Below are 26,778 nucleotides of genomic sequence, written 5' to 3' on the forward strand. Positions count from 1 at the left end.
CACTGATGCAAAAGCCACCTGCACAGTGACTCACCTGCACAGCAGTCACTTCAGTCATACCACTGGACTTGGCTCCCATTGCCAAAAATAAGACTCTTACATAGGCAGCTTCACTACCCATGTTATTAGTAATGTATCTGACAAATGCTCTAGCAGCTTTTTCTGTGAAATTTGTACCTTAAAAAGACAGTGAACGTAGAAAGAATTCACTAAGACAAAAGTAAAATGGGAAAGAAACGAGTTTAGTGAAATATGTTTCTGAAATCTCTGTTTTGGTCAGAACTGCAGCTTTTGAAGTGCACAGATTGTTTCCATTCTTTCTACCAGACATTTATGCCCTGACTCTTTGCTGCTGCATCTCCCAAATTTGTGCTGTGTATTCTGACCTTCTATACAAAAAAAAAAAAAAAAAAAAAAAAAAAGCTGAGATAAATCTAAGTAAGTCATGTCTGCCATGGGGAATCTGTGATGTCTGAGAGAGGCCAGGGAGCAAGAGATAGGAGAGTGGATTTGCCAACTGTTCCTGCCCAGCTCTAGCTCCTGGTGGCAGGATTTAGTGAGAAATGGGAACTGAAGCTTCCAGGGAAATGACTGCAAGGGCAAAATGCACCTCTGTTTCTCTACCAGGCATTATGCTATAAGCAGTGAGAAAAGACCCAAATTTTTGTATTTTCTGCATTAACAGTGCTTTCAGCAGAAGAAAACCGGTCTTCATGAGTAAAGAAATGCATTTATAATTTATATTGCTAGGTCCACTAAAAAACATTATCTTAGGAGAGAAATTTAATTCCATTGGCAAATGCAGCAGCAGCAATGCTCCAGAGTCACACTAACAAAAATGCTGATATTACATTAGCAAATAATTGATACATACTTGGGCCCTACTCTTGCAAAAATATTTGTGCAGAACCTCTGTAGAACTGGACTGTTACTGGATTTTGGGACTTCTCAAAATGGGCAGGTGAAAACTTCCTAATTACAATAAATCACCTTATATATTCTTTGCTTTATGCAAGTAAATTCTTTGCACATGATTTTCTGCCTAGTGGGTATTTTTCAGCCATACTAACAAAAGCAAAGCTTTAAATATTCAACTATTTCTAGTTGAATAAACATCTCCTAAACAATGCAGTTGGGTTGTAATTACCTAAAAAACTTGAAAGGATGGTTTGAAATGAAATAGTCCAAAAATTGGCCTTTCTCCTTGATCAGCCTGTTTCCCTTAATCCCACTCTCATCCAGATCCCAGATGGACTCTTATTCCTCCCACACTTGTGTTCCTCACTTCTACCAGTGAGTCAGTCCAGCCCACCCCAGCAGGCAGCTGCACTGTCACCCAGAATCAGCTGTGCAGAGTCCTGCCACCAGCTCTTCTGCTTGACTCACAGCTCTGTTTGGGCTCTGGCTCTAAAGGCCAAGCCAGCGAGGATGAGGCACTGCACAGCCAGCGAGAGCTGTTCTAGCACGTCTGGTGCTCAATTCATGGCACATCTCTGGGGAGCTCAGCTGACAGAGAGAAATCAGAGTGCCCTGAAGATGTCCTAAAACTGTCTAGCTCTTCTTGTTGGCTAATTCCAATTCTCAGGAAGACAAGTAGAGAAATTTTCAGTTACAGTTTTAAAAGCAATGTGGAGGTGTTCTTGCCTCCGGCATGTGAAGTACTCCTCAAACAAAATTGCTCACACAATAGCATCAGTGTGTGCCAGTCCAATTAGTAAGTGTACCACTGAATCCAGAGGTATTTCTGAAGTATTAATGATTAAGGACAAGACTTTGCAGGCAAAAGTAGGTGACAAACAAGTGAGTTTTCCCAGTATTCACCCAGAGTACCCCATGATTCTTTATAGGTGAGGCAAAAAGTGTTAAACCCCTGATTTGCAGTGGGGCTCTGGACAGCCTGTCTAACTCCTGCTTCATTGTCTTTATGTGAGAAGTTGTGCCACTCACAGTAAAGTGCAATGTGATCTCACTAGGAAAGGTAGGCTCCAACTGTAAAATGCTGTTCAGGGATTTCAACTATATAACCTCCCCTACAACAAAAGAAAAAACTTAGTAATAACAGTAATAATCACCACACTTGTGCTTCCTGCAAAGTCATTTCCTTTATTCCCAGCAGGCTGCATAAACAGCAAAGCTGCATGCTGATGAAAAATGAGAGACACAAAATTGCATCACTTGTTTGAGTGCTGTTCTCTTGCTTCTGGCAACGTGATGCTGGAATGAGCGTCATTCCAGTCAGTGCAGGACTTTTAGGGAAGCCAAAGGCTGCGTGCACAGTAGCCTGAGATGTGTTAGACTGCAAAAGCCGTGAGTGGCTGTGGATGTCACCACTATTCCCCAGCTGCTCAGGTCAGAAATGTGCTCAGCGCTGCGCCGGCCACAAGATGGACAGTTCTGCTGTGCTCTGGCAGCGAGCGGGTTTGTGAACCTGGCCGTGTAAGGGGAGCAGGGCTGGGCTGGGCTGGGCTGGGCTGGGCAGGGCAGAGCAGAGCAGGGCTGGGCTGTGAAGGGCAGGGCAAGGCTGGGCAAAGCTGGGCAGGGCTGGGCAAGGCTTGGCAGGGCACGGCTGGGCTGGGCAGGGCTGGGCAGGGCAGGGCTGGGCTGGGCTGGGCAGGGCAGGGCTGGGCTGGGCTGGGCCGAGCCGCAGCAGCGAGCCGCGGGCGCGGAGCTCCGGGCAGCAGCCGGGGCGGGCAGTGCCCACCGAGCGGAGGCAGGACCGAGCGGAGGCAGGACCGAGCGGAGGCAGGGCCGGGCGGGCGGGGCGTGTGTGCAGCATGTGCGAGGTGTGACACGGCTTTGTGCGGCGGCTCCCCCGCCCCGGCCCCGCACTGAGCATGTGCCGGAGCCCCTGCCCGCCCCCCGCCCGCGGGCCCCGCGCCGCGCGCCGAGCGCCGAGCCCCGCGCAGCAGCGCCCGCGCCGCCGCATGGGCTGAGGGTGCCGGCCATGGAGCTCCGCAGGTCCATCTCGGCCAGCGCCGAGGCCGAGAGACCCACGCGGCGCTACGGGGCGGTGGAGGAGACGGAGTGGAAGGCGGAGGCGCTGGGCAGAAGTGAGTGGGGGCCGCGGGTGCGGGTCCGGCCGGCCGGGGAGCCCCGGCTGCGGCGGGGCCGGGCGGTCCCGGGGGCTGCTGGCGGGGCGAGCCCAGCCCGGGCCGCTCGGGGAGCGGGGTCCGTGTGACCGCTTTGCCCTCTGAGCCGGGGCTTGGCCGGGGGCTGTGCGGGGCTCACGGCTCGGCTGTGCCGGGCGCTCCAGCCCCGCCGGGCCGGCTCGGGCTCCAGCCCCGCCGGGCGCTCCAGCCCCGCTCGGGCTCCAGCCTTCCCTCCCTGCGGCACGGGCGGCGCAGAGCCCGGCGGGGAGCGGGTGCCCGAGCCGGGATCACCGGGACCTTTGCTTAGCAGGTGGGATTTAACATAAAGATTTTCATAAACGTTGGTAGTCTTTAACGTGTTTCAGGTTTGGAAGCGCAGATGACGATCACTTTATTCCCTCGTTATCTCGGGCAGAGGGTGCAGCAATACAGCACTTAATTCACACCTTCAGTGGTTGCACTGTATTGACGAGCTCAACAAATGTTCTGTGCTGGGAGAGCTTTCTTGAAATCGTAATTTACCAGGAAGCAGCAATTGACATAACCTGTCCAAAGTGCTGATGGAAAGAGTAGTTGAAACATACATCACTGCCAATTCACATTATCCATGGGACCTCGTTGTCTGTAAGGTACCAGCTATTATTCTTCTACTGGCAGCACTGTCTTCTTTACAACCTAATAAGCTTGCGAACCTGTTATAATTTTCCAGGTAACCACTGAGACAAGAGATCTTGAAAAGCTAGTCACAAAAACTGTATTAGGCAGTATCAAGAAAAATATTTTCTAAGTTTCATCAAGTGTTTGGTTTAGCCACAGGAATTTAAGCTTTGTGTGCTGTTTGTTGTGACACCTTCAACTTGGCTGGTACTGGGGTTGCTGATATCTTTGGTTCCCCACCCATCTTTTGATTTGAATTGTGAAGTCCCACCTGGCTGCTTTTAAACATGGCATAGCTTTGCAGCACCTTGGTAGCAGATTTTAGCCACTGCATCTGCTATGTTTACATTTCAGAGAGTGCTGTGTTCTGGAATGATGCTTCACCTCTAGCTCCAGTTTTCCATGGCTATGTTATTGTCTACCATATGCTGATGACAGGGTGTAATTCTCCAGCTGATGCTTCAGTTGCAGTGTTGGTTTTGTTGCAGTGCCTGGCACAGATTCAGCAGTGAGAAACTCCACACTTTCTAAAATGGACTCAAAGACTGAAATCTCTGTTGACTGAGTTGGTTGAGTCAGACACATGCAACAGTTTTGCAGGTTCCCTGGCACGATACAGACGTGCTTTTCTTGTTCTCATAACTGGGTCTGGTTTTGTTCCAGCACTCAGGAGCTGAGTGCAGTGCAGCATTGTAATAATAACAATAATAAAAACTGCTATCCTGAGGTGCCAGGAAAGGTTATGTCTTGTAAGTTTTGAACAAAAAGTGGTCTGTTTGGAAGAGAGCAATGTGCAGGCTGAGAGGGAGATCTGATCTGCTTAAAAATATGTGCTCAGCCCTGAGCTGCCACCCAAATCACAGCTTGGTACCAGCACCAGAGTGGGCTGTTGGCAGGACTAGGAGCCAGTGTCCAGGTGTGCTCCCTGGCTCTGCTCTGAGCTCCTATTCTGCACACTACTTTCTGTTTAATGAGAGTATTTCTCTGTGTATAACATTTTGGATAGGAATAGGAATTAATCTAGAGATCATGATCTGTTCTTTGAAAAGGAGAAAATTATTATATTATATATTTGAATAATTGATTTCTTTTGTTTGCTCTTAGGCTTCAGCTTTTTAAAAATACTGTGGAAAATGCTATTTATAGTAACTGGTTTAGATGATTCCTGCCTATCTTCCCTATTTAAATACTAACACTGACTTCTGGTCACACTTTTGCATTGATTTAAAATAAATAGATCTTACTATTTACTGTAATGCTTCCTTACAGTCATCCTAAATTGCATGGCATGATGACAGTAGTTGCCAGACTGTCTGTGAAGGAGCTGAAAAACTGTCATCCCCTTTTTTACTGATGTTAACAATTAGCCTTTGGTATTTGCATATTGTTTGAAATATGAAATGCTCGTTAAGAGTATTAACAAAAGCAGAAGTTTATTACTGCATATGAATTTGCCCTTTTTACTCTGAGGATTTGTGGTATTAAATCAGGATGTCTTTGGAGGCAGAACTTGTGTATCTGTGCAGCGCTGCACAGCAGAGTGCTGCTCCCTGTCAGTGCCTGTGATGGGAGGGCAGTCTTATCACACGGGAATGTACATCCTGATTATGTCCATTGCAGGGAGAACGAACGTCATGGAAGTCAGGCAGCTGCTCCTCGGTTTGTCGGATGGATGGGAGCTCTGTGCTGGCTTCTCTGTCCGTGGTGCTGAAAGCATTGCTAGGGGTTGGTTATGAACGAAGATGAGTTACTTCACAGCAATGGAACGTACATCATGTATATTTCTATCCTACCATGGCCTCTTTCAGCCAGGTCATCTGTGGAGTTAAGCTGGTTCAGAGCAGCTGAGGATCTGATGCCCTGTGACCTGACTGTGTCAGGATCTGTGCAAGCTTAAATTACTTAAAGGTGTCTCTTTAACAAGTCCCTGAAGCCTTTCTCTTCACATACAAGAGGAAATTTCCAAGGACTAGAGAACACTAAAAATGGTGGTTTACTATGTACAGGGCAACTCATCTGTTTTCTAGTGCATGCACATAGAATACAAGCTTAGGAATTGTCAGGTTTGTATAATAATAATGTGGTTACAGCCTTCCCAGTAAATGATTTTTACAACATAGACTTTGGGAGCCTGCTCTGAGGCAGAGCACTGGAGCACTTTGGTCAGTCCTTATTAGTGAGTGCACAGCTTCATTTAGAATCATCTGTCTTGCTGCTGGCAGAGGCTCATAAAGCCCTGATTAAATAACTGCATGCACACCAGGCAAAGAGCCACAGAGAAACAAAGCAGTTTTTCACCGTCCTTTTGGACACTGCACTTCTCAGATACATTTCTGCTGAGCTTTTCTGTCCTCTTGCAATTTATATGAGGGCTGGAGCTAAATGCAAAATTTGCCAGGAATCCTCCAGCTTGAATCAGCATAAGGAAGCAGAAATGCCAGAAAACTGCAAAGGTTATGTTTGGATGCAGTTTAGTGCACCATGAAACTTGTGTATTTTATTTGAAAGGTAACTCAGCATTGGAGGTGAGCTGCCACACTCCTGTATTGCAGAGATCCACCTTGTTGACTGTTCTGGGATATGATGTGGAGAATAGAGCAAAGGGACTCTGTTACAGCTCAGTACTACAGAAGGTGGAGATTCCCATCATGAGATTCAGCAGTAGCATGAACCCTTCACAGGTGGCTTTTCTTGCTCTCCCTTCTTGCTGTGGGTGCTGTAGCACAGGTTCTGTCCAGGCAAGGAGCTGTGAGAGCACTCCAGAACAGCACCAGTGGGGTGAATCTAGTTCTGAGATCACTCTGATTTGTTCCAACAGCAGGAAGACAGAACAGGTCCCAGGTTCACTGAGATCCTGGACTGACACATGTGAATACCTATTTCACCATATTCACTTAGTTTGTCTTCAAAATCTTTCTAAATTTGTTAGCCAGAAAGACTCTTGTTTGCATTTACGTGCTCTGCTGCTGAGCGCTGAAAACACAGACTATTTAATATTTTGTTTCTGTCATCTGATAGTTAAATATTCAAACAAATACCTTTGGGCCTTCTTTCTCAACACCCCACATATTGCATAGACATCCACAAACCCATGTTGGTGCTTTGCATAAAAACTTCCTGTTGCTTCAACCCCTCCCCAGTCAGTCAGGGATGCAGTGTGACCCTGCCCATCATACTCTCATAACCCAAGCTCATCATGTTTTAACTCTGATTTAAAATAGAAAAAAAAAAAAAAGCTTCAGAGGCAAAAAGAATTTATGACCCTACCACCCCTGCTGTTCATTCAGTGAGCAGTCATGCCCTTGTGTCACTGTAAATTCCCCATAATTGTTAATTGTATCTATTACAGGCAATAAAAGACACAAAACAAATTAGGCTTATTCAGGCCATCTATTAAATAGGTGGGAAAGAGGCTAACTGAAGGATACACACAGTTATGCTGCTTTTTATAGAAACAGCAAGAATGCTGGCTTTGTGAAGGTCTGAACATGGGCTTCCAACAGAGAATGTAATTAATATTCTTTCCATGTCTCCATTAAAAAAAAACCCTAACTCACAACTGTGTAAAATTTTTGAAAAGAGAGTGACCAAAAACTGGAAAGTGACAATAAAATATTCATAGTGAACTTTGACCTTTTTAGAAAATATCAGGCAAAACATTGTCATCAACAAAGACTGATTGGAAGGATGCTGCCAGTTCTAGGTTTTTACCTTATTCATTATTTTTAATGTTATCATATTTGTATTGTACTTCAAGAGGAAAAGCAGCAGTATCTGATCTGTGAAACCAAGACAGAACTCCCACACTGAAAATCAGAAAGGGTTTTCTGGAAAGGATGGAGGCTGTTTTCTGTAGAACAGTTGTAAAGCTCACCTGCTTTGATGGCAATCAGATGGCTCTAAAATTCCTCTATACAGCTTAGTGTTCTTCTAAGTCAATGGTGATTTTGACTAGCAGTGTGTACCTAAAATGTTCCATTTAATAACCTCCACCAGGTCATTGCTGCATCCCCTGTAGCTCATGAAGGAAAGCTGTAACTTGGGTTTTCATTTGCTTCACAAAGAGCCCAGAGAATGATTGACAGAGTGAGACTAATCCAGTTTATGCTATTATACACATTGTCTCATTTTTCTAATTCCCCCTCCCACAGCTGGTTGCTCCAGGCAGCTACTGAGACAGAGAAAGAAGGAAAAGGGAGAACTGGAAACATTTCAGTGCCTCAGAGTGAATTCCTACTAAAATATTGGTCAACAGTGAGGGGAACTAGGTCTCTTAAAGCAGCTTTTTCCAGGTGATACTTTATGTGAGTGTCTCAGGGCCACAGAACAGAAATATATCAGTTAATGGGCCACCCTTGCTCCCATAGTGTCCCTAAAACATTTCATGAGTTTTGCCCTTCCTTCACTTTTTTTGTCTGGCTTTGTGCGTCCAGGGTTTCTCAACAAAAAAATGCAGCTTATTTACTGCCTAACTTTTCCCAAGGTTCTGCGCAACCAAATCCATCCTGATGTAATCAAAGCCAGAGGGGCTGGGAGGAACAAGAAGAGGCTGAAGGAGCTGGGGCTGCTCAGCCTCCAGAGGAGATGGCTCAGAGGAGCCCTCAGCAGTGCCTGTCAGTGTGAGCGGGGAGGGCTCAGAGCAGGGACCGGGCTCTGCTCCCCGGCCCAGCAATGGCACAGCAGGAACGGGCAGGAGCTGATGCCCGGGCAGTTCCACCTGAGCACCAGGAAGAACTTCCCTGAGAGTGCCCGAGCCCTGGGACAGGTTGTCCAGAGAGGCTGGGGAGTCTCCCTCGCTGCAGATATTCCAGACCCATCTGGACACAATCCTGTGCTGTGCGCTCTGGAACGACCCTGCCTGAGCAGGGAAGCGGCACCAGATGAGCACTGTGCTCCCGACCAGCCTGACCCGTTCCGTGTAATCCTGGATAGGGGCTGCTTTGCCAAAACACGGTGGTTATTATGGATCTAGATCTTACTGCTGCACATGCACTCGCATGTCTCAGCAAAGACATTTCTCTCACCTGAGGCACTCATAAATCTGAAGGTTAATGGCATCCAAAACTCTGTGCCCAAGCAGGAAATGAACACTTAACATGTAATGCAGTGTTTATAGGCAAACCAGTGTCAACAATAATTGCTGAAAGAGTCATAGATGAATCTAAAGTGTCTTATTTGAGACTGTTGCTCATGAATTTTCTCATTTCCTTTAAACATATTTTACAGAAAAAATGTGTTAGGTTTGGAAAGTAGGACACTTTGAACTACACAAATCATCCTTGCTGTTGGTAGCCTGTGGGATTATGGACTCAGTCTGTGTAATTTTTTTTTACTGTGTTTGATAACTGATGTCTTAGTTGCATGGCATGTTTTCATCAGAGAAACCACTTGTGAGAATGTGTGTATGTCTGCCTCAAGGGTGGTTATAAAACAAGAATCAAAACTTACATTTGGGATTGGGCATGCACTGCACAGTACTGTGTATCCTGGGTGAGGTTTCTAGAGTTTTCTTGTAGTTACTGAGCACAAGAAAGTTTGGAACTCAGCACTCTTTATTTTCTTGTAGTTACTGAGTACAGGAAAGTTTGGAACTCGGCACTCTTTAATCCTTATTCCCAGAGGGCTTTTCTTCTGTAGCCAAATATGTTCCATTTTCATAAAAATCTTACTTAATAAAATAGACCCAGAGACAATAAATAATGCTGATTTATTTCCATGAAACATGTTCTGCTGTCTGCCTACTTAAAAGGCACAGTATAAATGGATTCAAAACTCAGAGATGAAAAATGCATGCTTGGAGGGTAAACTATGAGAAATCAGGGGGAGCACCCTTGGATAAATTATGTTAGTTGCCCTTCAGGACCAGAAATGAAACATGAATTATCGAAGTTCTGTCAGCTCATAAAGGGCAAAATATCTGAGAAAATAATTTTAAGAGAGCTTGTTACTAAATGAGGATGAATGATTTCCAGTGACACAAACTGCTCATTGCAAAAGCCTAATGACTGCAAACACTACCAAAATGCAAGAGGGAATTTGTCATTGTAAGAATATCAGCAGTGTTTAAAGATCTTTTTATTGCCCTGAATCCTTCCACCACCCAAACCTTCATTGATTAGGGTTTTTAGTAGTTTTTTACACCCACATTTGGGTTTTCTCATATGCTGGTAAAATTAGAACAAAAGATCTCACTATGAAGTGATTTAACAGATTAGTTCATCTTTTGTAGAAAACAACTCAAACCAAGGAAGGAATCAGCAGTCATTTCTACCACTTGTGTCCTTGCAGTCCAGGAGGCCAAAGTGAGTTTTAGAGTAATGGAGTTGAAGCCAAGAGAGCAGGAGAGTGACCTGACCTCCCTGGGAAGGGATGGAGGAGCCTGATTGACACTTTCTTGGTTGAAAATAGAAAACACAGTGCTGGCTCCATTGGCATGAATGGAAATTTCCTCACTGATCTCAGTAAAAGCAAAACTGGACCATCATCTCCTAGAGCCCTGCTCACCTTGGTTCTCTGCAGAAAGCTCTGGGGAGGGAATCTGGGGCTGTGTCACTGCCAGGAGGGCTCTCCTGGGAATCTGTGTCAGGCTGCCCCATGGGCTTGGTGTCTCTGCCCTCACTTGTCCCTGTGGCAAGCAGGGATGAGCATTTGCTCCCTGGAGAACCATTTGCACTGGCAGGGTAGTGGCACTTCAGTCTCCCTGGCTGAGCAGTGAATAATTAGGAAACACATTGGAGCCCCTACAGCGAGCGCTGCTCCTCAAATTATCCTTTTTCACACCAGAGAAAGTTAGTTATGCATTTGTGTCCCCACCTTCCTTATCCAATCTGTAGTTTCTCTCCTCATCCTCTAGCATGGATTCCCAAACAGCTTCCTCTGGGCATGGTGCCTGGGAGGGGATTGAAGTTCTGCAGTTTGGCAGGTTCTGAGCACACATTTTCCTTCAGGCTGATGTTGTCTGTGGCACAGACAGTGTGTGGGATGTGATAGTGAAGGGCAAGCCATGGTGATTTGAAAGCCAGTAAAATCAGGATCCATTTGTCTCTGCCTTGGCAAGGGGTGAAACATCCTGTGATTATGACATTTCTTTCTTTCTGGTATGCAAAGAGAAGGTGACAGCCAGCTATCGATTTGTCTCAGGTATAGATAAGCTCTGCTTGAATTCCTTCATTTCTCTGCCTCTGAGACCTCAAGCAGCTCAAACTCGTAGCTGCCCAGTGCCAGTTGTGAGGAAGAAAGTATTAGTGTATAAGAAAAGTGAATCAAAAGTCAGTATGCAAAAGCAATTTACTTGGTGCAGACAGAGCTTGCTAGAGAATGACTCCACATCCACAGATGAAAGGCAAGTACAAAACATTTTTTTGCCAGCTGTCATAATTTGTGTGAGTTGAAGAGCCCTGTGCTGTTTCACCTCAGAATTCACTGAGAAAGAACCAGATGGTTTTGGCTTTTCTGCTCTGGCTATTTGATCTTTAAGAAAGGACACAGCTTCTGCCTGTGGCTCCCTGCAGGTATTGTGTGCCTCATACACTGAGGAACAAGATCCCAGTAAGAGTCTCTGCTGTCAGACTGTACACATTGTATGCCCATGGCCTCAAGAATAGCAACATTCATCCCTCTGAGAAATTACTTGTCCCATTAAATGAGAAACACCTTTTTTTCCTTGGCTTCTGAAGAGCATTTTCTCAATATTTATTTACTTGCTGGAGTGGGATCTGTTATGTGAACCGGTTTCTTTGCTGTCTGAAGCAGCTCAGAAAGCACAGGAGGAACGGGCAGGAACTGATGCAGAATCAGTTTTGGTCTTTACTGGATTGGACTTGTATGTCTATAATAATTACCCAGTGGTTCTAAGGTTACCTAAAATTACCTACCAGCTAAGCTGTTTAGATCACTGTTAGAAAACTGTGTTAGAGAATCACATCACATGGTGGGGAGAGACAGAAAAGCAAACTCTCTGGTATGCAGTCAGATAATTTCATAGGAGAATGTCTTAAAGGTGTGAAATCTTGAAATGCCTGTGGCCATTTTACTATTATTTCACTTGCACATATGCTGCTTTTATCAACTGATGCTCATATATTTATTCCTAAAGAGGTTTTACAAGACTCTTTGAGAATGAACATTTTGTTGACTTAGTGTTTTGGAATTAAAAAAAAAAATAATAAGGATAGAAAAAGTCTTTTAAAAATACCAAACTAAATAAATTTTAAATCCCTCAACATTAGCTGTAGCTGGTACTGTCACAGCATTTGAAACATAAGTGCTGAAGCTTTTTGTTAGTATTACAGGATCAGCATCTGACTCTGGTGAGGAATAAAATGGAAATCCACAGGCTGTTTCCTTTGACCACTGAGCAAAATGACAGAAGTAAATGAACAAGTAATCTGTGTTTCTTAATACTGCTTTTTAAATCTCCATGATGTAAAATGAAGTGATGTAGCATGAATTGCTTTCCTTGGAGTGTGGCTCCAGCTCAGCCTTGCTGCAGATGGGAATGTGCAATGGTTTCAGTGGAGATCCACACGAGGGAAGGTACCTGCCACAGCAAGGAACTGCTCCAGTTTCTATTTCCAGCCTCATGCAGGGCTGGGCACAGAAACCCCTTCCAGAGCCTTCCTGGCAGCTTTCCTGAGCCACTCTGAAATAGCTCCTCACAGATAAAGCTCTAACCCAGTGCCACTGAATAAAACTGACAATGAGGGCTCCTGGCTCGACCTTCAAAGGCAATTTTCCCTCATTTTTGTGTCCTGCTTTGGATCCATTTTTTCATAGAAAGAGCTGTCAGATCACATCCACTGTGCAAAGCTCCCCACCAGGCTGCACACAGCTGTATGTTCTCCTCGTTCTCTGAAGGACAAACTGCTGTTTAAAGTGCACTAGGTTGTATTTTCAATTCATAGCATCATGGGGAAAGGTGAAAGGAGTATGGAAATCCAATAGCAGCTGCATTGTCAGCATCATGGTTTATTTAAATGTCAAGCAAGTTTTTGTCTCACACAGGTTTATTTTGAAAAACAAAGTATTCTTTTGAGGTCTGTTGCTCTTGTCCTGCGCACTCCCCACCCTGTGTGAAGGTATCAATGACCAGATACCAAGATCTGGCTACTCTGGGATTTGCAACTCCTGACTCTTTGCATTCTCTTTCAATAATTAGAGAGCTACTAGGAAAGCTAGTGCCTGTTCTCACAAATCAGACCTCTAGAAGGAGGTAACTAATGCAGTTTGATTTCAGGCTGTTATTTTCTATGCCTCTGAGGCACTGGAGGTCACTGGAGCGGGGACAAGTGACTGGTTCTTGTGTGTGAGAAGCACTGAGGTGCCTGCAGGCAGCCAGTGACCAGTGTGGTTCTTTATTTCTTTGCTGATCAAGAGAAAAAAGTATTCAAGAGGGATGTAACAGTGGTACTAGGACAATCATTTGGGAAGAAGGGAATATTAAGGCCTATTTCAAGGTTTACATGTTTTGGAACTATTTCCATATACTCCCTGATCAGGATGGTGCCAGCTCCTGCACTGGCTCCAGCAGCATTTCCCCTGTGTTCAGTCTTGTCTTTGATATACAGACACAGTGTGGTGGAATAAATGAGCTTAATTCATCCCACCTTGATTCCTCCTGGCTTTAATGCAGCTTTCTGCCTCAGCTCCTGTGTTCATTCAGAGAAAGAAGCACAGGGTTCAAACCCTGCTCCAGGGTTTGTTTATGCAGAGCTGCAGGATCTGAGGCTGGACACACCGAATGCACAAAAACATTCTCAGCTTGTGTACTCCAAGTTGTGTCTGCTCAGCAGAGATATCCTGCAAGGGAGCTGAAATTTCAGGGTAATTCCCTATCAGAAACAAAAGAACATGTACAGGAGCTCTTCCAACATCACTCTTACCCAGGCAAAGCATTTTTTAATCATCTTTCTGGTTTTATTTAGTTGCAGTCATTTCATAGTAGCTGATGTGAGCTTTTTCCTCAGTAGCTTTTTTTTAATGGATTTTACCTTTTATGTAGAATAGTCTGGATATAAAATATCTTTGTAAAAGCATTCTTGTAGTGGAGAAAATCATAGCACTTAATTTTATTGTTTTGAAATTATGTGGTTAGCCACAACAGAGTAAATCTGATGTAACTGTTCTCATGCTGGGAAGGTGTTACATCACTGTGTTGCAAGCAAGAAAAAACTGTCTCCTGTGAGTCCTCCACATATGTAGGTATTTACAGCAAAGAAAATATTGTCCTTGTGGCATGTTTGCATTCACTCTGCATGAGGGAGAAGAGACACTTCTCTGTGTGTTCATAAGGAGGTCATCCAGTGCCCTTTGCAGTGATGTAAAATATACAAGGAGCAGGAAACAGGATCCCATCTCATGGAATATCCTTTCAATAATTTCCCCAGGTTTCCTCTTTCTGGAGTGGTAGAAAGACAAAATATCCAAGCTAGAAACCATTTTCTGCCTGCTAGAACAAATGATCAGGGTTCTCATCAGTTTCCAGGTCCTGTGGAACGTCCTCCCCTAATAACAGTGGGGAGGTTTTTGTTTGCTCTCCAAGAAGAATGGACAGCATTCTTACAATGACATTTTTGTGGGCTAACCCAGGGCATTATCAGATGCTGGGTAGGATAAATGAGTGTTTGCTAGTGAGTCAAATAAAGAAACAGGCAGCATGGGAGATGGCTGTTTTGAGATGTGTATCTTTCTAAATGAATCAATATTGCAAACAAACTGAAAAATGTGCAAACAGATGCAAATAAAATAGCATGAACTGTTTATAGCAGTACTTGAGCATTGTTTTATACCCCAGTCTGCACCAGGACAAATTAGGTCAAAGATAATCAATTCAGATAAATGTTTGTAGAAATGAGATTCATCACAAAAGGCTTACTTAATCCAGAAGGTCATTAACTTTGCATAATCAGTTCTGAGGAAATAATTAAATGGAGCTTGTATTTTCCTTTTTACAAATAATTTCCCATTAAATGTAAGAATTAGTACACAGAGCTTAAAACTGCAAGCAAAAGGTGAAATCATTATTTAATCCCGTGGAATTTACTGTATGAACAGTGGTCTGAGGCAGGTTATAGTGAGTGGGTTTTGTCTATTCATTCTGTCTGATAACACTTCCTGAAAAGAGCCAATATTATTTTCTTTGCTGGTTGCAAGTTTTCATATAGCAACAGGGGAGATAAACACCTAATGAAATAGGAAAATCTCATTGTAAATCCAGAAAATCAAATAGGAAAGGTTACCTGAGGGGAAAAGAAGAAGGAAAAAGGAAACAATTTAGCTTAATTAATTTTAAAAACCAACAGATTTTATGCTGGTGGCAGTCCAATATTTCACTGAAAGACAAATTTGTTTCTAGCTCTTCTTAGGCTTATATTTAATTCATAAATAGGGGATTTCAACTTATGAAACAGGATTCTGATCTGTTGGGTTTGTGATGGCTAATTCTTAGGGAAGTGTACGTTCAGCATATGTAAAAAATCTTGATCTCACCCTTTGTAATGTGGAGGTGCACTGAGATGAAATTTGTGGCTCAGATGAAAAAAAAAATCATTTTTCTAACATCTGCCTCATTAGAAAGGTGACTTCTCATGGAGGAGACCTCAAACCTTGCACTTTGCATTTGTGTTTGCATTGATTTTTCATTTTTTAAAAATTTTTTATTTTTTTTGCATTTGTATTTGTATTGATTTTTTCAAAACAGAGTGAGTTCATACATGAGTTATGAGGTCACACATTGCCTTGGTACTGAGAATTTCTCTGAGCAGCATTTTAAATGGAACACATTCCAGACTGGTTGTGTAATTAAGAAAATCTTCTCTAAGTCTGTGGTATGTGATATATGAAACAGTATCTTGAGAACTCAGCTGGTTTGTCTCACTTGCAGAGATTTATTTATTTGTTTATCTGTGTGTAGAGGCAGAGAGAAGAGTGAGGAACCAGAAGAAGAGAACATTAGGGGAAGGTTCTGGTTTTAGTCCTGCTGGGATAATGAGGGCACCCTTCCATGTGGTCAGGTCAGTAGGACAATCCCTGATGAAAACGCAGTGGTGCATCTCCTAGAAAGAGGTGGGAAAATGCCATTCTGTTATTTCAGTTCCAGCAAGACAAATTAGGTTGCTTAGTTCCAGGCTGACATGTAATGTGGTCTGGGGGAAATTGCTTTCACACCTCACCTGAAATCACCAGCCAAATGTGTAAGAAGTCCTGTTGTCAGAGCATCTGGCAACAAGGAATGTGGTACTGGTACCCAAACTAGAGTTTATTTAAAATTGGAAACAACAGTAGGAAGTCTGGAAAATGTCCTTGCACAATTCAATTATAGTACTTTGTGAAGTCTGTCATAAATCTCTGCAGACCTAATTATGTGGACAGCTTTTCTTTAAATCCCACTCAAACCCACTTAATCCTTCTTTATGCCCAACAAAATTGGTTGGATGAGATACCATAGGCTATTTTGCAAATGGACTGAAGTTGTCTTGGAGAGTTTGTGGCTCAGTTCAGGCACTGGAAGCTGGACTCTGCAACGGTGGCACCAATCAAGGGTGACAATGCCCTTCCTGTGTGCTGGAATTGCTCTGAAAATTTCTGTGTGTGAGCAAATCCATTTTGCACTCTGTCAGGATTTCTGAGGCTCCAGAACAGACCCACTGTGCTGCTCAGTATTTGTGTTTAATGTGTGAAAGGACTGCACTGGGATGATCCTGAGCTGGCCTCTGAGCAGACATTTGCAGGCCAGCTTGCATCTGAAGGCATGAGCTGGTGTGACCTTATCACAGCCACCAGAAGGGAAAATAAGTTAAATCTGCCAAATTTAGAATCTAGATATTTGAAAACCGCCTCAACTCAGAGATGCAGCTGGTATTAATACAGAGGATTTGGTTTCAGCTGAGTGGAGAATTGTGTGTGAGTCCATGAATAATGTGTCTGGGGATTGTTAATTCGATAGGACTTGAGTTTAAAAAGGTTTTTATAAAGAGATATTAATTCCAACTCCCTTTGCTGTTTTCATGGTTATGTTTTCCTCACTTTTATGCGTTTGCCCTCTAACCAGCTGGAGAGATGTGTGCACCCTTGTTATCACTGAGTGAATGGAAATTGGCTGGGGCATGCAAATTGCCCAGACAGAGTCTTGGAATCGACTTCAAAGTAGCAAAGTTGAGCCCTGTAATTGGAGTGTCAAGGCCCCTGAGGGTTTTCAAGATCCAACCTGTAAGTGCCATTAGGTAATTTATCTCAGTGGACATCCTTCCGCATATCCTGAATTTATTTACATCCTGCAAATTTCTATCACACAAATAAAATCTGTATTTATTACAATATTATGGCATAATCAAATCAGGCCTGGGGCTTTTATTCATTGTTTATGCACAGATTTTATTAGGAAGCTGCTTTTTCCTTATCTTTTCTAAGAAACTTTAGTTCAATGTTAAGTTCTGACTTCTTGGTCATTTATTGCTGTGAGTACTGAAATCCTGTCTCCTGGTCTGTAAATGTGGTTTTGTATTAGCTCTTAAGCTACTGCAAGAGAGGATACTACTGAGGAAAGTCCTCCCAGAGTATCCAGAGTATTGTGAGTCACGAATCAAAGAATGTAAAAATAGAGAAACTCTCAGGAGTAGAAAACACAACCATGAAAATCATACCGATATTGCTACAAACCAGCACCAAATCAAACACAGATTTACAGCTTGAACTGACTCTAGTTACAGATAATTAAGGAGCAAATTGTCCCACTGTACTGAGTCAGTTCCTTGCACACACAAGCACCCTTAGGAGGGAGGAATATAAAAGCAGAGATGGAGCTCTCTGGTGAAGGGAGAGTTTAATTTGACAGGATGGATCCTTATGGCTTCCTGCATGGAGAAAGAGTCTGCAAACTTTGTAGGGGCTGTGAATGACTGCAGTGGACACTGGACCTCAGACAGCTAAATCCTACCTTAATGAGTAAATCCCCAGATAACAGTAAAATTAATCTTCTCTTCTTCCTGAGCTGTTCTGCTGTGCCTGCAGATACCTGAGCTTGTCCACAGGACCTGTCCCCATCACCATGAGCAGGTGACGCCACAAGGCTGACAGCATCACAAGCCAGGAGAGTGCTGAAATCTGAAAGCTGAAGTGCAAGGTAGAACAAATGGAATTTATAATCCAAACATAGGATAGCAGTATAGATTTTGAGGTTCATTAAGTCTGAATATCACATTGAGACCTATGCCTGACATTAAATTTCTGCAAGAACTCCAGCCTGGTGATGATTCACAGGATCCCATTGTCAGGGCAGGAAGAACAACTGTTGCCAGATGAGCTGTTTTTTCAGGATATCATTACAACCAAGATGAGGCTTTCTATGCACAGAGCAGTTCCTTAAGACTAGAGATATCTTTTTCCTGGGGGAAGTGTAAGATTAAAGGGTTGCATAATTACCCACTTAGGAAACTGAAACTGTCATAAACTGACAAAAAACAAAGCCAAGAATAATTACTGCTTATAAATTTTGCAGGATAACAAACCAGACTTTAATTGATGCTTTTTTTAAGAGGCAAGATCTTTATAGATCTTATCATTATGGATTTGTGCTGATATATATATTTTAATAGGGAGCAAGGGCAGAAAATTGTCCCTAAATTAGAAAGTTGCAACCATCATTTAACTGTAAAACTTCTAGTTAGCAAAGTACTGAAGACCATCCTTAATTAGCAATCACTTTTACCACTGACTGTCTATTTCTGCTGGGGCATTTGTAATTCAGTGAGAAAACTCAAAGCAGGATCTCTTTCAGGTTCAGTTTTTAAACCAGCTGTATTCAGTGCAGTGCAACTCGTTCTACAGAAGCACAGCCTAAAAGATGGAAAGCAGCTGAGAATCTTATCTGGGCAGGGGACAACTGCAGGCACCTCCATCAGATGTGACAGGAGACATTGTGTGCAGGTGTTTGAGTATAATAGCACAGGAAAGGAACCAAAAGGGCTTTCAGAGGAAGGAGTTAACATTCAACACTGTGAATCTGGCATTTGTATTTCGAGAGAAAGCTCAGTGAGACCAAGTATACAAAAGGCTGAAATGGGGAAGAATAGACTGCTGCCAACAGGCTTTCTTGCAAAGGTAAATAATAAAAAATAAAAGGTCAAAGCTTGGAGGTAAGAACAAGAACATACAGGATAAGCAACTGAAAGAATCTTTTTATAACCAGAGGCTCTTAGATGTGGAACAGACAGGGCAGTGATTCTGGAAGTGCAGTGGGCAATTGCGCACAGTGCTTTTTATGTTCTCTGCTCACCTAATTTTAAAATGGGGTCATATGCTAGAGTATGAGTGAAATACTTTGGAAGTAGAAACTTATGTGTGAAGATGTCTATGCTGTAAATCTGTGATAATTAAAGAATTTAATAAACTGGACAAAATAAATCCCAATGTTATAATTGTGCTATTACACCCAGACCAGAGCTGGCTGATGGACAGAGCCATCACCAGTCACAGCAGATGATTTAATAGTTCTTGGGGAGGAGATTATATGGCAAACAGAATGATCTGTGCTGGGTTTTGAATGAGCAGAGATGGATGAATAGAGAAAAGAATTAATCATATGTGTCTCTCTACCTATGAAATTCTGATCTCTTGCCTGAGGAGCTGCAGATGCAAAGAACTGCCTGAGTCCAGCAGTTTGTCCCAGAACATAAATGATCTTTACACAGCACAGCACAGGGCTGAGCTGGCCAGTGCTTTGTGCTTCAGGTCTGCTGGAAGCAAAGATGCACCACAATTCCCCACAAATCAGATAAATCCCCCACTTCTTTTCCCCCTTCTCCAAATGGCAGCTGTGAAGCAGGGATATTGGATGGCCACGACACTCCCACAGATCCTGGTGTTTAATCAGCTTTCAGGAGGCATCTCTGGACCCTTCCTGCCAAAGAGGATCCCTGGAGCTGCCAGCTTTCACAGCTGCCTGTTGCAAAACCAAGCTCTAAGGGGACTCAGCCAGCCCAGAGGTTTATGCTGAGGCATGGAGCACGTGAAACCACCTTTGGGATTTCTGGGTGCCCTGCTGTCTGGCAAAAGTATTTGAAGCCTTGATGCCTGGTTTAAGCCAACATCTCAGGGCTCTAAGGTTACCCCCTCTGCATCTGGGAGCTGCATTGCAGTTGAAACTTCTGATTTTTTTTGAAATGTAACATTTCCAGAAGTGCAAAGCTGTTCTGGATTCTCATGCCCTGAAAGGAAACAAGGGTCTTTGGACAGAATTCTTTCTGTACTGAACGCAATGTGTTATCCCCCAAATACTCTGAATGCCACTTCTCTGGCATTTTCCAGCAGACACAGTTTTGTCAGAAAGTTTGGGCTACCACTGCTTGCAGGGACAAAGCACATCTGGCCAGCTGTGAAGGAGCTGTGCTCCTTTGTCAGCCCAAAGTGCAGTTCATGGCTCTACATGCTAGACGCCCAAAATTTAAATGTGTTGCTCCATTCATGGAGAAGTATCAGTAAGGACTCAAAAATGATAACAGGCACAATAATAAGAAAAAACAAATCAGCTTCCTGCTAGAAGCAAAATTCAGCTGTGTTATCTCCTGCATTCAGTGCCACTGACAGCAGTGCAAGCAAAGGGATTCTGAGAACTTTTGCCATCTGAGTGTGACTGGAGCAGCACATCAACTTTTTGCTCCTCCAGTAACAGCCTCTGCACACTCCTATTGCCTTTAGACATTGCTTTTCCACAGTGCTAAAACTCACCAGGTGTTTGTGCTGCCCACTGAGGCCAGATGAACCAGCAGCACCATCCCAAATTTACTGAATTTGTGCCATCACCAACCTGTTCTTGGTGCTAGAGAAGAAATAGGAGAACAAATTGACAGGCAGAGGGAAGAGATTGCCGTGAGGGGAAAGAGGAGATTACAGCGTTTCTGAAAGAACCCCTGAAATGGCCTGTGGGCTGTATTCTGCAGCAGGATGAGGACATTCCTGGGATGTGTCCCAAAGCCAGACTGCTGCCAATGTCCAAACCAAGTGAGGAATGCAGTGAAAGGAGTGTGAGATGTGCCCGCTGCCACTACAACCAGCTCACTGCCCCTTTTTTCCCTTTCCCCCAGTCTACCCATCTGAAATTGCACAAGGCTGCAGCCTCTCAGGCAATGCAGGAACAAAACACATTGCAGCTGTTTGTATTGTATTTATATGGTAATTCCATCACAAAGCATTGAATAAATACAATGTGCTACACACATGCCAAATTCAGTAGTTGTTAGGATTCACAGCAATAGAATGCTGCAGCAGGCTCGATTAGAAATAAGGAATTAAATGTAGTTTTTCCTGTACAGGTTAGTTATTGGCCACTGCATCCTGCACCAGAAGGATTAAATCAAAAGAAAAAAATCAACTTTGAGGCAACAACAGAAGGTACAGTAAAAGGGCTGGCTGCAAGCTAGCCTCCATTCATGCCTCCAGGTGACATGTTAGTGACCAACTATGAGAACAATCTGATTCTTTTCACATGAATATTTTTATCTGGAATATTTTGAACTATAACAAATTCATTTTTCTGCATTATGCAACTATTTAAATTTCCAAGCATGCTCCTTTGAAGAGGCATTAACTGGTTCTCTGTTCATCCATTTCTGACCTGTGCCTCCTGCTTACTTCTGCTTTGTCTCATCAACTAATAGTGGTCTTGAGAGTCTTAATTTTGATATGTGAAGTAGCATTAGGAGTTTACTTGCTGCAGTCTGCTCTATTAGCACTTAATATATTTCAGTGAAACAGGATTATCTTGAGAATTTCACTGAATTCTTTGAAAAAACCCCAAAAGTTCTGACCCAGATTTGGAGCAAAACTTATGCATTAACATTTTCTTACCAAGGATTAGTTTATTATTGGACAATTTAAGGGAGGGGAAGTAAGCTTCAAAGTGCTCAATTTAAGTCCAGTTCAGAACAATGACTTAAAATAATTTTTAACTGGAGCACCATCATTGGGTGGGCTGAAGAGCAGGTTTGCTGCTGGGTTGTTTCCACATCAGAGAGGTCTCACAGCTGGTCTGTGCCACCATCCTCTGAGGAGCTTCAGCAGCCATGGTTGGACAGTCTCATTTAGGATGGCTCAGCCATGGCCAGGATGGAGAGGAGCAGTGGATGGAGCAGTGGAGCCAGGATGGAGAGCTGGGCCATTGCCCTGTGCTGGAGCTCTCCTCCTGCTGGGTCACTGGGGTGGCTCTGGAAGGTGTGTCTGGGTTCCAGAGCAGCAGAGCCATAAAGAAGAGGATCCAGAGGGTCCTGCTGGAGCAGACCCTGCACTTGCTGTGGATCCCACCCTTGCAGCTCCTCCTGCGTGTCCCTTGCCAGTGCCTGAGCTGTTCTGGAGCTCAGCAGTGACAATGACATCGTTTGGTTCCACAGCAGAGATTTGGGGCCCTCTGTGTCACTGCCAGGCCTCCCCTTCTCTGGTTCACAGTGACAATGACAGCCCCAAGTGACAATTAAAGCACTAATGGCTGCTGAGCACAGGGAGCCTGTCCTGGGGGGCCACCACCAGTGACAGCAGCAGGGTCTGGGCTGGTAATTAATCACAGCATCCCTTCCCAATGGCTCTGAAACTATTGACACCAGGTGTGAGGTGTTCTCTCATTTCTCATTGTGTCAATTCAGGCTTCTTTTAACGTTTTCTTTGCACTTATTGACTTAATAGGCAAATTGGATTTTTGTTGCTTTTAAACACAGCTGGCCGCTGTTCTATTTCTGGCTGCCACACTGAGGATGAAGTGTGATCATTAAGTTAATACCCAGTTTAACTATACCAGTCTGTGTCTAAATTGAACCAAAGTTATGCATTAATAACTTCAGGCTTACTTCTTCAGTCCCTCTCACTGTGTGTAATTGCTTGATAATTTTATTTCCCTGTAGTAATTATTTTCATGCTATCTTTTTGTGCATACAGTAATATCATTTTACTTGTTTCTTTGTCACTGAAAATTATCCTGGAGATTGCAGAACAGACAAAATAGTTTAATCCTGTCACTGGCTGTGACTAATCTCAGTGTTGTCTCCATTTTTGCTTTATGAATTTTGTCCCATTACCAGGAAGAAGCTCAATATATGCTAAAAAATAGTTGACTACTACATACCTGCTTTAAATAAAATAAAATGTTCATTCTTTCTTTTTTGAAAATGTGAGAGACTTCTGTGTGAAGCTGTTCTGAACCATGTCTCAGAGGTGTCATTCCTCACTGGGACAGAGTCAGAGCTTTACTTAAAGGCTCAATAATGTTAACATAATCTTCCCCAGTGGTTCACATCCCAGGAGCTCAAACCATTTTATGAAAAATAATTATCCTTCAGCACAGCTGCTCCAGGTGAGCCAGTTATCTTGATGTTAGAAGAGGAGCTGAGAGCCAGAGGTTGGTGTCTGTGGGGAGTGCTGGGGGCTGGGGTGGCAATTCCTGCCCTGGCCTCTCCAGGTGTCCTCACCTGTGCTCCATTCCAGGGTTCAGCCACATCTGCCAGCTTGCAGACAAGCTGTGAACTGATATCTGATGGTTTCTGTGTTTATTTCCCTCCACTTTGAAGCTTCTGCTGCCTTGCTTGCATTCTTGAGTCTTTTGGAAACACTACAGAATTTTGGGTCGGTTTCAAAAATCTTTTCTCTGGTTCAAGGACACGTTGAGTGGGATGTGAAGGAGAATCTCTGTTCTGCAAGGGGTCAGAGCAGACTTCTGCCTGTCACACTAATTCCCATGCTGCTTTAAGCACATCACAAAAAGCTTGTTTGTTCCTGAATTGTTGAAATCAGAGGGTGGAGGCTGACCTCACACAAGGAGTGACACCAGGGCACTTACAGCTAGAGCTGCAGAGTGCAAGTAAATTAGTTACCTTTTTTTCCCCCTGTTTTCTGAGCTCTTGAGAGCTAATTTTATAATATGTATGTGTAATTTATTTATGGTTTATATTCCTCTTTACCAGTATTATTGGCTTTAATTCATGGTAGCATCAGAATAACTTCCCATCTCCTGCTTATATTTCTGGCAAGCAGTGAAAATGAGAGGTGGGCCTGTGAGAACCTCATGACATTTAGGCTACACATCAACTAAATATACTCCAACAAGCACAATGATTTCTAATAGGGAAATCCATCTTGTACAGGCAGCATTTCTGTGTGTACAAGACACCCTTACTTTACAGACCAGTTTTGCAATTTCAGTGTAAAAACGACTTCTGAAACATGGCTGTTCTGTCATGACAGACATTTCAAAATCTGTCTCACTTTTTTTTCTCAAGATTCTGTTATCTTGAAAAAAAAAAAAGATGTTTTATTTTTGTTTCTCCACTTTCTTAATTAAGAAAGGAAGTCAAAACTTGCAGATAATACTAGCAGGGTAACTTTAAAAAATATTTAATCTATTTTTAAATACAAGGGAAATAGATTTTGTTTATATAGTATAGAATGTTTTTCCTTTGCCTCCATTTTGGGAGAACCATGAACTAAGCTCATACAGGAGCTGTTTCCTGAGATTTTGTAGTTTCATTGCTACTCCAAGTTTTTGTCAGAAATTCTTCTCAGTTGTGCTTAGTCTGTCATGAGAGACTTCAGAATTTGTCTCCTCTTAATTAATTGAACAGCTTATTTTCTGATGCTTTTTGTCTGCTGTTTTCTGCATAATTATGCTGAGTGTGTTTTGACCTCTCTATTTTCCCCTTTTCAAATCAATACAGCTGAAACAGGTTTTTTTTTTTCAGGAATATCTCTCCATTTGGGTACCAAGATATGCAGCCAACCTGTTTTTCAGTGTCTAAATTCTTGTTTAACGTGAAGGCCAAGTATGATGAACCCTTGGAATGGGGTTTTCCAGAGGCCAAGCAGTTTCTTTTCCAAACCCATCTCATATAAATTGGTTGCTTTAGGTTCAGTCCATAGCCCTGTTTCTCTCTGGGTTACAGAGATAACACATCAATTATGGAGAAATAATCACAGAAGCACCCTGGCCTTACCAGCTGCCAAGTTATTACTGCAAAGTGCTTTTTCCCATTTTAATACCCTTGCAGGATGAGCTCCTGCATCATTTCTGAGCCCATCCTTGGCTCCTCTTGGTGGGGCTGGGCTTTAGCTCCAGGGTGAGCAGCAGGGAGAGTTCTAGGGGTTAAATGTGGGGAATATTCATGGGTTTATGTTGCCTGCACCAAGGTAGGACTCTGCAGAGCTGCAGGTAATTGCTCTGAGAGGGTTTTGTGGCAGTGATATCAGTTCAGGAATGGGGCTGTGGCTGTGGATGGGGTTGGGATTCCTCAGAGGGATGACTGAGCCTGACTAACAAAATGATTGTCACTTTGGCTTAGGGAGTATTTCACTTCTAAACTGTTACATTGCAAGTAATCAGAAAAAACAATAGAGAAAGCAGTCAGCACAGCATTCAGCTAGAGTATTTTTTACTGCTTGAATTAATTACTCCATAGTTAGGTAGCTCTGTGATTTAATTTACCTGAAAAACACCATTAAGACAGTCTGACTGCCTTAATTCATTTTCTCTGCTTCCACACACAGATCAACTTGACATCATTTCAATGGCTGAAACAACAATGATGCCTGAGGAAATTGAGCTTGAGATGGCAAAGATCCAGAGACTTCGGGAAGTCTTAGTCAGAAGAGAATCAGAACTCAGGTTTATGTAAGTATCAATCCCTCTGGGAAAACACTATGCAAAATTAATCAAAATAGGAAAGAATGGTATTTAGAAGACTTTTATCTGCTTGACATTTTAAAAGGGAGAAAGATAAAGAGCATCCCAGTTAGGTGAGCACTTACAAAATGCCGTTGGGAAATGATTTTTGTAGTTGCAAAGGAAATTACTGCTTTTTTATTCAGCACCTTTTTTTATTCAGCACGATTTGCAGAATACATAAAATGGATCTCTTACTTACAAAAGGAAACTTTAGCAAAGTACCTGTCTCTGCAGCATCTTTTCCTACCTGATTTCAGTCCTTTGTGGCAAGGATATTTGTCTGAACAAAATATCAACAGGTAGGGGATTTGAAGCTTCCACAGTCTAACCTAGTCACGCTTTATTTCTGCTTCATTAGTGGTCTTAGCTCATGTCACAAGAGAGCTGCACACTGTGCTCTGCCCTAATAGCAGCCAAGACTTGACATTTGTTAAATGGAAGCCATTAAGTTATGAACACAAAACACTTTCTGATATATCAAATTAAATAGCAATATTCCAAGAGGGATTTTCAAAATTGCCAAAAAGGTCAGGCATAGGAGCCTCACTGTAGGTTTGTGAATATTAATTCAATTCTGATGGTGAAGGCAATAGGGTTAATATTCCTAAATCATCAGATTTAGAAGTGTATTATTTTGAAGTATCCTCAGTCTGTGAGTATCTGAGGTCAGAAACAAATGCCTTTGCTGACAGGCCAAGAACTTCAGTAGTTCTAAAACCTGCTGAGCTCAGACCCTTGGCATTAATGAAGCTTCAGTAGCCTGAAAAAACTCACTGGCTTTCTGCTTATGTTCAAGTACAGGGATCTGGTACTTTGACCCTTACACTGGAGGTTAATTTTAGTGCCCTGATTGCATTGCCAGAAGCTGGAAGCCTCACCCCTCTGCAAACAGCACATCTCTGAGTGTTATCCCAGAGACTTCTGCCAGAATCACTGCTTAGACACCTTTGGAGTAAGGACTGGTTATAGTGCCACTGACCTTTAGTAATGCCTTTGTGGTGCAAATAAAGTGAACAGGAAAGGTTTTGTCACTCCTGCTCCTGGTAGTCAAGTCACTACTTGGTTATTGGTTTGTACATAAATTTAATGTGGAAGAAGACTCATCATTGAACCCTGCACTTCTCTTGACATTTTCTCTATCAAACAAAGCACTGAAATAAACTGCCCCAGTGAATGAGAGCAATTGTTCTGTTTGTTCTGGTATCCAGTCTGCTCTTTTCATTTCCCCCACGCTCACACTCTTTACTCTGTATTGCCTGGCAGGTGTTTGAGTAAGGGATTTAACACAGGAGAGCTTCTTATTGAAAAGGGAACAGATCTGGTGTTCACACTGTGCAG

At 43.1% G+C, this 26,778-nt stretch overlaps 1 protein-coding gene across 1 annotated transcript in view; it reads left to right on the forward strand.

The window, feature by feature from the left end:
* Positions 1-2,815: 2,815 nt before the first annotated feature.
* The window catches only part of BMERB1 (bMERB domain containing 1), a 46,191-nt gene continuing 22,228 nt past the window's right edge, over positions 2,816-26,778 (forward strand). Inside the window, exons 1-2 of the mRNA XM_058815959.1 lie at positions 2,816-3,050; positions 25,263-25,386. Of these exons, the coding sequence (XP_058671942.1) occupies positions 2,945-3,050; positions 25,263-25,386 (230 nt within the window). The 5' untranslated portion in view covers positions 2,816-2,944. The remainder of the gene's footprint in view (positions 3,051-25,262; positions 25,387-26,778) is intronic.

This window comes from Ammospiza caudacuta, chromosome 17, assembly GCF_027887145.1.
Source record: "Ammospiza caudacuta isolate bAmmCau1 chromosome 17, bAmmCau1.pri, whole genome shotgun sequence".
Lineage (NCBI taxonomy): Eukaryota > Metazoa > Chordata > Aves > Passeriformes > Passerellidae > Ammospiza > Ammospiza caudacuta.